The 15,271-nt window shown below is 44.7% G+C and overlaps 1 protein-coding gene across 2 annotated transcripts in view; it reads left to right on the top strand.

Annotated features, from left to right (window-relative positions):
* The first annotated feature begins 6,369 nt into the window (after positions 1–6,369).
* The window catches only part of PTPN2 (protein tyrosine phosphatase non-receptor type 2), a 32,550-nt gene continuing 23,648 nt past the window's right edge, over positions 6,370–15,271 (top strand). The window contains exons 1-2 of one of the 2 annotated variants that reach the window (XM_055798892.1): positions 6,370–6,606; positions 9,985–10,075. In XM_055798892.1, the coding sequence (XP_055654867.1) occupies positions 6,418–6,606; positions 9,985–10,075 (280 nt within the window). In that variant the 5' untranslated portion in view covers positions 6,370–6,417. The remainder of the gene's footprint in view (positions 6,607–9,984; positions 10,076–15,271) is intronic. The other variant, XM_055798893.1, reaches the window with a different exon arrangement.

Genomic DNA, 15,271 nt, shown 5'->3' with positions numbered 1-15,271 from the left:
ACAGTGACTCAGAGAATGTGGCTCCTACAGGGCTGCTGATTACCTCAATAGGATGAGCTTATACGGGAAATTATATGAAATCAGATATATTAATGTCAACTTAAAACCAGGCACAGATATCACAAATCTTGCACAGATCTACCTCTGCTAGCACAGAAAAGACAGACATAATTATTGTAATGCATGTTGAAGGCTCACCAACACATGGTAAATTTAAGTTTCTGTGAAGCTGGTAACAATAAGGTTTTTTAAATCATTATTACAGCTAGTAGTAAAAAAAAAACCCTTTCCTGTTATTGGCACTTCAGGTTGTCTAATGCAGAAACATAAATTACAAAATGGATTACAAACATAACTTACATTGCCAAAAAGACTTTTATTACTTTATTTCAAACTGTTTGGGGATGGGGGGAAGGCAAACACAATCTGAGGATTTTTACACCCACGAAAATAGGCATAATTGCCTTGTTCAGATGCTGGGAAACCCGAAGAAAAACTGGAACATAAAATGGAGAACAGTAATTTGTAACATTTACTGATACTCTCCTAGCAAATAACAGTGGCATGAGTCGTACATTGCAACCTTTTCAGCTGTAATTCAGAGAATGCCCTTCATTTTGTAATTTGGAAGATAAGCTTGAATGCAGATGAAAATACTTACAATACAAGCATGGAAGCCACTAAAACACAGAATCTGTGCTATAGACAAGTTACAAGATCATGATAACATGATTTCAAAATTATGACAGAATGTGAATTGAAGACTCGCCAGCCAGCCAGCTTAAAGGTGTTTCCAGAACTGCAGTTTAGACACCTCTTTAACCATTATAATGTAAAGTGATTCTTTGAAACAATAACTGTGAGATTAGAAACGGTCTAAGCATGGAACAGCTCTACTCCAACTGCGAGGAAAACAATTTTAAACTCTAATAAACCAGCGATCTTCAATCAAATGCAAGTCTCAGTAAACACTTAATGTGAAAACTTTGTGTCAGCTATAGGTAGTTTCCATAGATGGAGTTTCTAGTAAAAAATGACCTTCTAACCAGGGCCATTGAATGACATCAAACCAAAGCCACTCTGGACACTCACTCAATTTTACTTGCTTACTTGAAAGCTATGATTTTAATGTCACTGTGGCTAGGTGTGAAAAGGAAAAAAGGACAGAAAATCAAGTAACATATACAAACAGTCCCCAGCAAGCAAGATCCTCTCTACAAGCAACAAAAATAATAACTTGGAGTTATCTGTCTCTTGGCAACTGGCTCTTCTCTTCCTGTAGCCATACCCCACACCCCCTGCATTGACTCATAGGCATTAGGTTTTGTGGCTGACTGCACACCCCAGCTTAGGTTGCTGGAAGTGCTGCTTCACAAAGCCACAGCAGAGACTAAAGTTGTTCTACCCATCAGACATCCTGGCTGGCTTCCTTTTCTGCTAGCTAGTGTCCATTCACTCACGACAGCACTTCTGCCCATTGCGGTTTTCTTTTCACGCTCCACAATTATTTCAGCTTCACCGTAGGAGTCCAGTGCTGTGCAGACTGGCACAGATCTCTGGGCTATAAACCAGACTTCCTTAATAGACCTTAATCTTTCCTTTCTTCCTTGGCCAGGAATTTCTTTTACCCAGAACTCCAAACTACAGTTTGGGCAATCATTTAGTCTGGGCACAGCCGTCCTTCTCTTCAAAACATAATTACAGCTTCTGTAGTTCCATCACTTTTACTACATAGCCATTTTTTAACAGACATTGGACACTAGAATCCCACTGTTGTGGACCTATGATTGATGTGACGGACTCCCTTAGCTGAATGCAAACCTGTTAGGGCCCTTTGAGATTCTGCTACAGTTGCTGCTACAAGGGTTTGTATTTTGCTAGGCATCGTTTAAAATTTGGTGGGGGTTTTTTCCCTTTTTTGTACGCCAAAATACAGTTTTGGGCAGGGGGAGGACATCAATAATACAGCTGAGGACAGGTATTTGCACTGGCACCTACTTTCAGTAACAGGAATTTTAATGTTCACTTGAACAAGGAATGCAATCCCTAAAAGTCTGAAATAGGAGGATTCCACTGTAAATGCACAGACCTGACCATTAGACCCTTTCATTCAGCTTCTCCTGCTCCCTATCAGGTGCCAGAAGAGTGGCCAGACTTTCTGGGTTTCCAGTCCTATCCAGTGCATGGGGAAAGGGAGGATCCTCTTCTCCTTTAGGCTTGGGGCTACAAGACTTAAATTAGGAATGATATGTTCTGAACCTTTCACATCGTGGCAAGCTTAAGCACATTCCAGCTTTCTTTCTTAACAGCTAAGATTGATGTGGAGCGTATTTGTGAATAAAACCACCACAGGGAAGAATTTGTTCTTCATCTACCAATATCCAAAATGGTTCCCAGAAAACCAGCACAAAACAGATCATTTCCAATAAATGATACTTAAGTAATTCCAGTGAATGACCCAAAAAATGTACACATGGCAGAACAAGCAGTTAGTCCATTCCAGACTGGTACTAAAGTTAATTGTTTGGCCAACGTTGCTGGACAAAAAACATATAAAGTTAAGTTGATTGGTCTTTTTCATTCAGATGAGCAAGGGCACCAAAACTAATTTTGAGAACAGAACTGCTGTAGATACCAACTGCCCTGGGGTGACTGTTGGGTCAGCACAGCAAATGGGGCTTCTCAAATTATCAGATATTTTCATAGAATCATAGAATGGTTTAGGCTAGAAAGGACCTTACATATCATCTAGTTCCAAGCCCCCTGCCATGGGCAGGGACACCTTCCACTACACCAGGTTTCTCAAAGCCCCATACAGGCTGGCCTTGAACACTTCCAGGGATGGGGCATCCACGGCTTCTCTGGGAAACCTGGCCCAGTGTCTCACCACCCTCAGAGTAAAGACTGTTTTCCTAATGTCTAATCTAAGTCTGTCTTCTTACAGCTTAAAGCCGTTACCTCTTGTCCTGTCACTACGTGCCCTTGTAAGAAGTCCCTCTCCAGCTTTGTTGTAGGCCCCCTTCAGGTACTGGGAGGCCACTATAAGGTCTCCCCAGAGCCTTCTCTCCTCCAGGCTGAACAACCCCAACTCCCTCAGCCTGTCTTCACAGGAGAGGTGCTCCAGACCTCTGATCATCTTTGTGTCCCTCCTCTGGGCTCGCTCCAACAGGTCCATGTCCTTCTTATGATGGGAGCCCCAGATCTGAATGCACTACTCCATTTTTTAATAAGAAAACATTGCAATAACTACTTCCTTGTGTTTATACTAAGACGGAAAAGACTGACAATATACCACACATTCCAGCAACTCCATTATCCTGCTTTGCTGATGTCTCATGCTATCTCAAGGGTTTAAGAGTTTATGTAGTAGTTCATCTGGGTTTGGCTACACAGCTAATACAGAACTGGAATATACTATTGGCAACAGAATAAATAAAGTTTTCTAATGAGTGTACTTGGTTTATGTTGTATATACAGTTTTCCTTCATAGACCATTATAACTGTAGCCCTGGGCCTATCCTGGGCTCAATTCCCAAAACCCTGGGAACTGGTACAACATTTTCAGCGTATTTGCAGTAAAATATAACTAAAAAGTAAACAATGGCAATTTCTCCAGAACCCCCTGATTTACCAGTTACTGCTCTTCTAAGCCAGCTGTAAATCACAATTAATGAACACTTATTTTAGTTTTCCATGAGCTGTCTCTAGGCACTGATTTGTGTTACAGATACTAAACAGAGCTGCTACCATAAAACTCCCTCTCCTGATAACACAATTCCATTGCTTTGCCAATATGAACTACATCCCCAAATATCACAAGCAATGACAAGAACAAGCTTCTCATATGCATGACAGCTGCTAATTAGAAGAGCAGAATACACATTCCTGTGTATATATAGCGAAACTACTACTTCTCCTACATGCTTCTTAAAACACACTGATGTCTCAATAGGTCACTCAGTTGATAAACATGGGGCGCTCCTTAGCTGATAGAGCTGTCCCTGAATTCAAGCACAAGATCTTGTCACACTGCACAACTAGCAACCTCCAGGTCTTCCCTGGCCTTTGCACCAGAATAAAGAGAAACTGACATGCCACTGGGCAGCATCATTCTCTGTTCTCTGGACCAACAGGACAGTGACTGGGCCTCATTTAGATGCGATCCACGTTGGATGGCTTCATGGGCATCACAATGTCTCTGACCTACAAATAGTTCCAGGGAGGGATAAAAAAGGCAGTAATAACAAATGTTACAAATACAGGTAAGTCAGCCAGTTTGTAACTAGAGAAAAGCCTATTGAAGAGTAAAATCAGTGAAGTTGTATGTTTTAATTTATTTAAATTTGTTATTTGGCAGAGAGTTTCTATGTATCTATTTACTTTCCTACATCCAGATTGTGCAAGATCAGTTTTCTGAGGTTAAGAACACTTTCTGTTCATTGAAACATGAATTCAAGCAGACCTACTATCTTGAGGATGGATACTTAGATTCTGCTCTGTGCTTAGTCATAAACATAATTCACAAATGTCTTATTTACTTATTTCATAACTAATCTCATGTAGCACACTGATTAACTAGAGAACATCTGTAGAACTGGCCTGTGCAAGCAGAAAAATCCAGGAAAGCTAGTCCCTATATTGATTTCAAAGGTTGAACCCACAGTTCAAGAAAATATTACGCAACATTTCCTTGAGCTACCTGGAAAAACGTGCTGTGAAGTTACCGATGCATGCTGTCCCATCAGCCATGCTTCAGACGTGCATCATGCAGTCCCCTGGTGTACAAGATACCAGCTTTCATTACGGGAGCACATTCTTGGAGTGCTCTACTGCGCTGCAGTCTGCAGACAGGAAGGAAACGCAACAGCCGATGACAGGTATTTGGATGTCAAAGCCAGAAGTTTGTTCCAAAAATATTTGCCTTACCTGTGTTACCACATAAACATTTCTTGCACCACGCTGAACAAGCCTTGTTGCCTTTTTGTAGCTATAAAACCGCACGACGGCGGGGAGTGTGAACTCTGCTCACTGAGCACTGAGGCCACATTTCTCCAGCGTGCAGCTGGTGGCCTTTAGGTGTGAGGTGGGCAAGGCTCAAGCCAGGCACCACCCCTGGCCGCCCAGGTGCCCTTCGCGCTGCATTGCTCTAACGGCGGCCGGCACGGCGCCTCAGCAGCAGCGCACTGACCGCCACCAGCACGTTAATGGCGGAGCAAGCGCCTCGCTCTGCCGACCTTCCCTCCTCACCTCACGCCTGAAGCCGTTCCCAAAAATCACCCGAGGCCCGGCGTCGCGCCTCGGCTGCTGCTAGGGACTGCGGCGTGACAGTGCGCAGGGCGCCGCGGCACCGTGCAGCACCGCGCAGCCGGTTTTCGCGCGGGCTGCGGCGGCCACGCTCAGCCCCCGCACCGTGTGCGAGCCCGGGGCGCGGCGCTCGGGGGGGGCCCGGTGCGGCCCGGCCACCGCAGCGCAGACGGCAGGCGCCGCGGCCAAGGCTGACCGCCAGGGGACGGCAGAGCGGAGCGGGGCAGCGGGGGCCCGGGACCGCCCGGGCGCGGCGGCGGGCAATTAAGGCGTTCCCGTGAGACCGCCCCGTTCGTGAGGCGGCGGGGGGGGGGGCGGAGCAGGTCCGGGACGGGCAGCCTGGGAGAGGGGGCGGCTGGGGCAGCGGCAGCGCTGCCACTGGGGGGTGAGGGGGGAGCCCGGCGCTTTAAGCTCTTCCCCCTTGCGGTGCAGAGTGAGACCGCGCGGCGCTAAGCCGCTGTCCCGTCCGCAGCCAGGGGCCGTGGCCGCCCGCGCCTCGGTGCGAAGGCAGCTGCGGGGCGACAAGCGCGCCTCGGTCACGCGGAGCTGCACCGCGGGTTCCCCGCAGCTTGAGCAACGCTGCCCTCGCCAAACCCTGCGTGACCTCCGGTGTCGCCCGCCGTTCGCGAGGCGGTCTCCTAGGGGCTTGCTTCTGGAAGCGATCGCAGGGGGCCGCTGCGCGCCGCCCCGCCGCGTTTCCGCCATGGAGACGGCAGGCCCGGCCGCGGTTTGCCTGTCCGACACGCCCCGGTTCTCGTACGTGCAGGCAGCGGGGCCCGGACCGTCCCCGCTGAGCCGGGCCGGGCCGGAGCGCCCATCCACCGGCTGCGGCCCGCCCGGGCCCTACCCTTGCAGTGACACCGGGGCGGCAGGCGGCTGCTCGCGGCCCCGCGCCCGAAGCCGCCCCCGGCCCGGCAGGGACCCTCGGCCCGGCAGGGACCCTCGACTACCTGCGTGCGGCCCCCGCGCCCTCTCCCTGGCCCCCCCGCCCCGTGACGTCACCCCAGGTGCTTCCCGCCTCCCCGCGGGCGTGGTCTGGCCAACTCTCAGTGGGCGGGGCCGCGGCGCGCGCATGCGCCCGGCACGGGCGCCCGCGGGACCCGTTGCGAGCGTATGTGCGCGCGCGGCAGCGGCGGCAGGGCGGAGCGCGCTCGGCGCTCCCGTGCGGTGGGCAGCGCGCGCGGGGCCGGGAGCGTGCCGGCCCCCGGACAGGCTCTCGCTCTGGCCGCCGCCATGTCCGCTACCATCGAGCAGGAGTTCCAGGAGATAGACGCCACTAACGACTGGCAGGCGCGTTATCTGGTGAGCCAGGGGGGTCTCCCCGGCGCCGCCCCGGCAGGGGGGCTGGGGGAAGGGCGGGGAGCGGGCACCGCGTTGTCAGCGCCCGCTGCCGGCGCGCGCCGCCTCGGCGGGGAGCGGAAGTCGCTGGGCCACGGCTCGCCTTCAGGTGCACGCAGCGAAACTGCGGGCGGGCGCTGCGCATGCTCCCGGGGGCGGCCGCTGCTCCGCCCCGGGCGGGTAGCGGGGGTGGGGGGGGTGGCGCGCAGGCGCTGTGCGGCGCGCTGCCGGGCGGCGGGGGGCTGCCGGCGCATTGCGTCTGCGCGGGCCCGGGGCTCGGGCGCTTCGGCCGGGCGCTGGTGGCCGGGCGCTGGTGGCGGGGCGCGGTGGCGGCTGAGGCGCTGAGGGCTTGGCGGGGCGGCCCGGTCAGATCCCGGCGAGGGTGTTTCCCCCGCGGTCTCCAGGTGGAGCGGGAAGCGGTACCTGGTGGTACCGGTGCGGCCGAGGCTCGCCGTCGCCCCGGGTTCGCGGCTCTGGCGCTGAGGCCGCAGCGCAGCGGCTCCGCAGGCGCCCGCTCGGCCTCGGCGCGCGCCGTTCCCGCCGCCCGCACCTGCCCGGCGCGTGGCCGCCGCCGGGAAGCGCCTGCTGCCCCGCGTGCTCTAGGAACAGCGGGCTCGCTAGCTTGCAGCAGTAGTCTTTGGTTCGGGTCCATAACGCTGACTTTATGTTTAAGCTTACAGTACTAGAACAGTTATTTGAGCCGGTATATATTTTACAGTGCCCTTTCACAAATGAGGAAAAAAGAACCCCAAATTAAAGTTCTCTTTACTAACTTAAGTTGTGCTTTTTCTGTTAATACTCCCCCCCTCCCCCCGCTCTACATGTATTTCGAATACACTGTCTTTACGCATGTATTATGGAACTGAGCTGTCGTTTGAATTTAACAAGGAATAACAGAAATATGCTTTTACCTCGTTATCTTAGCACAGTTTAAGGGAAGATTTCTGCAACTGGTATTTTTATGAGGTAAAAAAGTACACACACTTTACATGTGGTATATCCAGACTGAGCAAATTAGCTTTCCCAAGTAATTTTGATGTTGCTTAGATGTTCTTGGAGAAGTAAACTGAAGAGAAAATTAAGCTCTGTTAAAATTTGTGTGTGAATTTCCTAATTTTACTACAGCTATGCCATAAAATATTTTTAATAAGGTTCTTTGTGTTAGAATCTTTTGTTTCCCTGATTTTGTAGATTTTGCAGACTCAGGATTTTTTCAGGGTACTTAACACGTTTGGTTTTTGTTAAAACCAGAGAATACAAATCTGCTTTAAAGCACAGAAGTAGCAAGTGATGGTTTTAAATAGTACACACTTGTAGAAAATACTCTGAATTGCTGATACGTGTTTTCACACTGAGTTTTTGTTTCCGAAGGTATTTTTCTATTATAGTGTTGTATAAGAAACATAACATGTTTGTCCTGAGAATATTACGTTTCTCTGAAGGAGAAAAAAGTTGGGTATTAGGGTTTTTTTATTTCTTGCTGGGACCAGTTGTTATTTTTACTCTTCAGTTCCATGAATTTGCCAAGACTTGTGGTAGAATCCTGTGAAGCTTGGATTATTTATATTGACTGCCAGAGCTCTTATCCAATCTGAGTTAATAACTGAATAAATGATACTGATTTTTTACTTTTTCCTTTTCCAATGCAAGTTTTTCTTGTATAATATACCTTATGTTAGATCTAGCATCTGGTTTGTTTCTCCAGTTTGTGATGGCTGAATCATACATGGGAAAACCTGATTTTAGAACTAGTCATTAAGCTTCCTTAGGTTTAATACTTTTAGCAAGCCCCCCCCCCCCCCCCATCACTGTGGTAGTGTTTCTAGCTGTTTTATTGTTTTTGACCAAATTACAGGTCTGTTTCTGTGCACAGAGGATGCCAGTGCTTTTTTTTAAAAAAAAAAAAAGTCTGTCGTATCCAGTTATGGAGTAATACATAATTTACATTTCATGGAAACTCAGTTGTGAATGCCTCACAGATACATTTATTCAGTGAGCACATGGCTGCTCCCAAAGCTTGTAAGCCACATAAACTAGAGAAGAAGACGAATTCCAGTGTGCTGTATCAAAACAAAAACCCTGATTGTTTAAAAGATAAGATATTTTTGTACAAATATGTAGAGCACTGGTGCTTGACAGTTGCTGTTCCACATTGTGGTTCAGTTTCTTTACAGGTTCGCGCTGCACTTAAGTAATGCCATACACCAGATACTACAAAATGGAGCTTCCTTACGTATGTTAAATTGCCACCAGAGTCTTTTTTGGCTGTGTTAATTGTCTGGGAATATATAGGCTATTTATGAAGTTTGAGAAGACAAAGAAGATAGTGGAAAGATAGAAAAAGACCAAAGAATGCTTGGTTATAAAGAGAGCTTTAAATGCTCTTTGGGACATAATGTTCACATGTAGCAAAAGGTGAAATCAAAGCAAAATATTGTTAATTCTGTATTGTACAACATGCCTGCTGAGTGGCGTCATTGCAGAGATGTAGAGGGAATAGTTCAGTTTGTTGGAGGCTGCTTGTCAATAGCTTTTTAGCTGTGTTTTCAGTTGTCTACATAAAGTAAATCTGTATATATTAGTGAAGTTCTGGAAAAGATACACTCAGAGGCAAAAGAGTAAAATCTGAACATTCAGAGTACATGAACAGTATAGCATACTCTTTAAAATAGTGTGTAAACGAGTATGTCAGAGTATCTTCTAAGTGCAGATTATTGGAATGGAAGGTTTGTATTGATGCCTGTGAAGAAGCAGGCTGTGATATCACATTGATATTTTGAGTTTAGAATTGTTCCTTCATACTACTGGGTCATGTTTAACTACAGCTATCTGGGTTGAACTGTCAAACCACCAAGAATAATCTTATGGCTGTTAACAGCAGCCATAAAATCATTAACTAGGTGCCTTTGTGGGCATTTATGCTGCTGGTTGGTGTAAAGGAGCTAGCAGTGTACTGACTGCTATTAGTTCTGTCTGTCCGAGTCTCTTATTACTGTGGGAGGTAATGTGATGTCTGAGGTAAACTGCAAACATAATAAATATCTGGGGTTTTTCCCTGCCTTTGATCCTGCTACGTAAGTTCCTTACCAAACTGCATTTATGTTAGTTTGGTGGTGTTATCCAAGTGTGGGAAGATCTAAATGGCAACAGCTTGGCCATGAATGAGACACACATTGTCTGCATGAAAATACCACTAGCTGTAGTGAAGGTCAGTTTAAAAATGTTAATTACTAATAACCTGCATTAATTAATAAGTTTGAAAGTCTTAAAATAGGGTGTGTATAACACTAACCTTAATCACCTTGCTGGCTATAAGTGACTTGCGTTTTTTGTCTTTTAAAGGAAATTCGGCATAAATCCAGTGACTACCCTCACAGAGTTGCAAAATATCCAGAAAACAGAAATCGAAACAGATACAGAGATGTTAGTCCATGTAAGTATCTTTTTATGTAAATACAGTGGTAAACTTTGTAGACCTTTTACTTACCCAGTTTACTTTTAAACACCATAGCTAATAAATCATGGTTATTGTAGGTTTTGTATTTTGTTTATTTCTGTAGACAGGTATCCTATGATAAATATGTTTTTCATAACACATATGCAAACGTATATAACAGAAGGGAGAAGAGCCTGTGGTTTAAACTCACTGTGCTGGATGGTGAATGAGAGATGATTGAAAATCATTGTTATTGGTATGTAGGGAAGTGTTTGTGAGCTGCAAAGTAAAATATTAAACATTTTTCCTTATAAGGAAATTATTTGTTTAATATTGCTTTGTCATTAAGAAAATCAACATCTACTGAGCACAGAAGCTAAGTTAATAAGCTTTGACTGAAAGTTTCCTTTTGGGCTAAGTGATTCTGCACATTTGTAAGACTGGGTAAATGCCTCTTGATTTGTACTGTTGCTTTAAGAAATACTTGAGATTTTGTTATTTTTGTCTGTTCGGAAGAACGTATGCATGAAGTTGTTCTCAATGTGAGTAGATACAGTAAGAAGTGCTTTGTACAGCTTAACTGCCATAAAATGGTCTTTATGACATAATGATCTTACATCTTGGGTGAAGACAACTTTCTTGTTTTTTACCAGCTTCTTTGCTACTGCGGTGTTGTGCACTTGTTTTCAATGGCATTTACTGTAGAAACTGTAATCCAAAATTGCTATAAAAAGGTGTGAGCAAAAGATTACCAATATATAGTTAGAGCTGGAGAAAGCTATCATAAGTCACTTTCAAAAGGACTAGGAGAAGAAATGAGTGCAGCCTTAATTTTTCTACAAAATACTGATGTTGCAAATGGTTAAATGTTTGTGTGTTCTTTAGTATGGAGTTTCCCAGAACACCAAAGGCTCGTAAAAGCCTTCTTGTTACTGGATGTAGAATTTCTGAAGGGTTGCAATTGTATTTGGGCTTTTTGTTTGACAGCTTAATCTGAATACCTATTGTAAAATTTGGAGAAGTGCTGAACTCCTTGTTTCCAGTTGAAGGTTGTGGTAGCAGCATGTGCATAGCACTTCTCAAAATCACACAGAAAGGGTCTCAGATTGAGTCATGCTGATCAGATGCAGCACTGTGCGCTACTCATCAGACTGCTGCTAGAACGCTAATGTGCACAGCGTGTCCACTCCAAGTGGATCCAGTCTGGCTTGATACTGAATCTCAATACTGCACTCTGAAGAAACTGAACTTAAAAGAGTTCAATGCACAGCCTCTTGGCTGCATCTGCATGGCATTCTCCAGTGTGGTCTGTTTAAGAAGGTATCTCAAGTTAGTCAAGGCTTCCTGACTAACGCTGTATGCTCAGTAAAGGGAGATAGGCCTCTGCTGGGCCTTTGTTGATATGTGCAGAGGTGTGTAGGTGTCCCAAGTTTGCTGTCCTGTTACAGCACAGCATTAGCATCTTAGCAGTGGTAAAGTAGATTGGGTTTTATTTACTTCCTGTTTCATACCAAAGTTGGGATGGGGGTTGTAAGGAGAGAAGGCAGGAAACTGGATTTGAGCCCACAAGGCCCAAGTTCTGTTCCTTGGTCCAATATCCTATACAACTCCTGTGGCAGAAGCTATAACTATGCGTTTGCCGCTTATTCCATCCATGGAATTCCATCAGTTTCTTAGTCAGTGACTGCTACAAAGAGAACAGCAGCATACCTTCAACATATTTGTGGGTTTTCTTTCTTTTTGAAAGGAGTGTTTCTAAAAAAAAATAATAAAACCCCATTGTGTTATTTAAGTAGCATCTAAAAATGCCTGCAATAGTGTCTTAGAGGTATGACTTGTATCCATGTCTTGTAGCTTTCCGGAGCTCAAGAGTTTCCTGAATCATGGCACAACTTTTCCAGTAGTGAAGAGCATCAAACACCTCTGCCTTGGTCATGGCAAAGCCTGCTTCTGAAATGCTTGTTTAGCCAGGAGGAAATTAGTTATGTGATTGTATAAATCCCTGGACCCTGTGCAAGAGCAGAGGCAGATAGAACCTAGTCTTGGAAGCAGTTGTTTGGCATAGGAAGGGCTAAGGTCATTATGTGCTAGTTGACATGACTTACAACATGATGGCTGGGCTAAGATGGTGAACTTTGAGGCATGTCTCCGTTTTTAGTATTTATGAATTATGGATTTAGTATTTATGAAAGAAAGAAGGTTTGAATTGGGCCACCAAGATGGCCTGCAGGACTGTCTGAACTAATTCCCATTGAATTTTACATCTTTGTGTTTTCAAATATGACTCATAATTGTTGGTGAGAGTTGGGAGGACAAAGAGACCTGGAAGGGACTGTATGATAAATAACATTGCAAAATAACAGTACCTAAATTTCAAAGCAGCTGCAATAAAAGTTACGCAGTTTGGTCACTGGGGTGAAGAAATGTAATCATGGTGCATGTGTGCAAGGAGCTGGCATTGCAGAAATGCAGTAGAACTCAGTCTCATGCAATCTTAACAACTCGGTCCTTCACCAATTTTACTGCTCTTTAACTGCTACTTAAACATACTGTAAGATACAATTTAATGAAAATGCTGTAGTTCTGCGTAGCAGTGAGAAAATGGTTTGTTAATCTAGATAGTGGCCAAGCCAGTCTAAAATCGGAGGTGGTATGTCTGCAAGAGGAAATGCAAAGATTATTCTGTCTTACAGAAATATGTCAATTACAAGTGCCGGAAAAAATGCTTTGGGTTGGTTTGCCCCATTTCAGCCGTAATACACAAGATAGGTATGCTGAAACCACTTGTGTCCAATATGTGGATTTTTAGCTAGAAGTTGATTTCTGTTAGCTGGAAAAGACTAATTATCTTTGCCCATTACAGTTGAGTTTCACATTGTCTCCGGTTTCATAAATATTTTTGTTAGTGTCCAGTTCTGTTGGCTAAAGAGCTATGGTATGTATAAGTTTGGTTGGGTAAAAGCCCTCAAGAGTTACTGCCTAGCCAAAAAAAATAGCAGTCCTGCAGTTTGGTATTAGTCTAGAATATGGAGAGGACTATTTTGGCTATGTAGTGCTATTGAAACAGGAAGTTAATCTGAAATAGGTTTGGTTTGACAACCAGTCATTTCCTGACAGATGGAACCATTTCTCAGAAAACATTGTTGAGAGGAAAATAACTCGTGAGGTTATTATTCCTTATTGATAACTTCAATGACACTCTTAAGATTTCTGTTATTACTTACCTTCTAAATCTTATCCTTAGTTGCTATCAGGGGAGTCTAGTGTCTCAGATTGACTGTAAACACCTTTAGAGATCTGCTTACTGTGTTCCCAGATTTAGAGGCTAGAAGGAAATCCCCTCAGCAAAATTGGCAGGATTTTTCTTTTTCCTTTTGCTTTTGGAGGGTAGATGGGGGGGTTTGCAGTTTTATCTTTAGCCTGCCTTTGTCATGTGGTGTGTAGCCCAGTATCTTAGGCCACCTGAACATTTTCACCTGATAGAAGCTGGTGTTGCTGTTGGATGATCTTAAGAGGTAGTGATTTCTCTTGTCTTCCTGTGACCTTTAGTAGACTTTGTGTTGGACCTTTCAACCATAGGCTTACAGTTGACCTAGAGTGTATGTTAGGGAGAAAGGAACATGAAGAGTATTGTTCTTTACAGGGAACAGAGCTGGAGCAGATGTGGATGGCTTTGCAAATATTGTTGATTAATTGTCACTGCAAAAATGTTCCCTTTCTGTCCTGTGTTTCAAGTGTGTGTGCTGAGAACAAGGAGATGTTCTGTCCAAAATAAACCTACTGCACTTCTCGTTGTCCATGTTAGAAGCTGATGTTGATACTTAATGATGACGTTATCTAATGTTTCTATAAAACATCTTGTTACCAGAAACATGGTATAAATAAACTCAGTGTGCTGTTTTTGGAGATACTTCTTTCTTTGGTGTTGGGGAGGAGGGGAGTTTTATAGCACCCACTGATCTAAAATGTATCTTAAGGTTTTTTTCAGTCCTTCAAAGTGTAAGGAATCTGTGCAGTAGTTAAGTGTGTATTTCAGTATGAATACATTTCAGTTAGGAGCTAGGCCATGACTGGTACAATGGCATTCATTGCTTACAACTGGTGACAGGGTGGGGAAAAGTCACTTTGCTTTCTTGTGCCATAGGCTACCTCTGAAATTTGAGATTTGTAAGTATGGTGACAGAGTATGTGAATAATTTAGCAGCTCAGATAGGCTAGATTTGGATTAGTGAAATGAAGGGGATTTGCTGGTAAGTGGGAAAGGGTCATACTGGGTCATTGGGATGGCTTATGGCTACATGTTTTATTTATTACTTTCTTTAATCCACTGGGTAGCATTTCACTCTCCTTTGTTGTTAATAGTTCTATATTTGTGGAGCCAGAGACATTTATTGAATGAAAGACAATTTTTCAATTATACAGTGGTTTCACTTCTAGAAGCACAGTTATTTTCAAGTCACCTTTCATTAACTAACTGCAAGAACTGTATAATGTAAAGTGCCAGACGTTTTGTATCTTGGTTTTAACTGGATAGGTAACTTTCTTTTTAGCAGGGAGTGGGCAAATTGATGTGTAATGTGAAGTCTTGGCCTTATTTGAGACACAGGGAATGTTGTCAGTGATACCTGTGGGACAGGTTTTCATTTAAGTGGGTAGTAAGAGTTCACTTACCTCAGACAGGGTCGTTCTGACAGTAGTTTTCTTAGTGCAGGAAGCCAGAATGAGAAGCATTTTTAAGATTTCCACTTCCTTTTCAGGCTGCATGGTTTGTTGAAATAGGGGAATTGGCGCCTCAGAGAACGAGTACTAGATTTTAGCTGTTCTGGGCATGGCAACATTTAAGATAAAGATTTAAGATAGGTTAATCATTCATATAAATCTGAAGTACTTTGTAACTGGAAGTGATTTACATACGGGAAACACGTTACAGCTAACTCACTGTCAAAAGTTGGCTTGCTTCATTTTAATTCAGAAAAGCAAGCTAAAACTTGAATGAGGTTTCTAGGTCATTGTGTCCTTTAGGAACGTTTTCCCTTGAAAGATGGGAAATCAATATATTCTAGTGGCTTTCTTTGTCCTGTGGCATGTATGCCTCTGTGTATATGTAGGATCGACTCTTGTTTTAGTTGGGGAGGAGAAGGGAAGCTCTCTGTGCATAGAACTAGTTGTTAAAAGGGGCTTTTAAAAAAAAAA

This window comes from Falco peregrinus, chromosome 3 (assembly GCF_023634155.1).
Source record: "Falco peregrinus isolate bFalPer1 chromosome 3, bFalPer1.pri, whole genome shotgun sequence".
Lineage (NCBI taxonomy): Eukaryota > Metazoa > Chordata > Aves > Falconiformes > Falconidae > Falco > Falco peregrinus.
The sequence above is the reverse complement of the archived record's forward strand: the minus strand, read 5'-3'. Positions and strand labels throughout refer to the sequence as shown.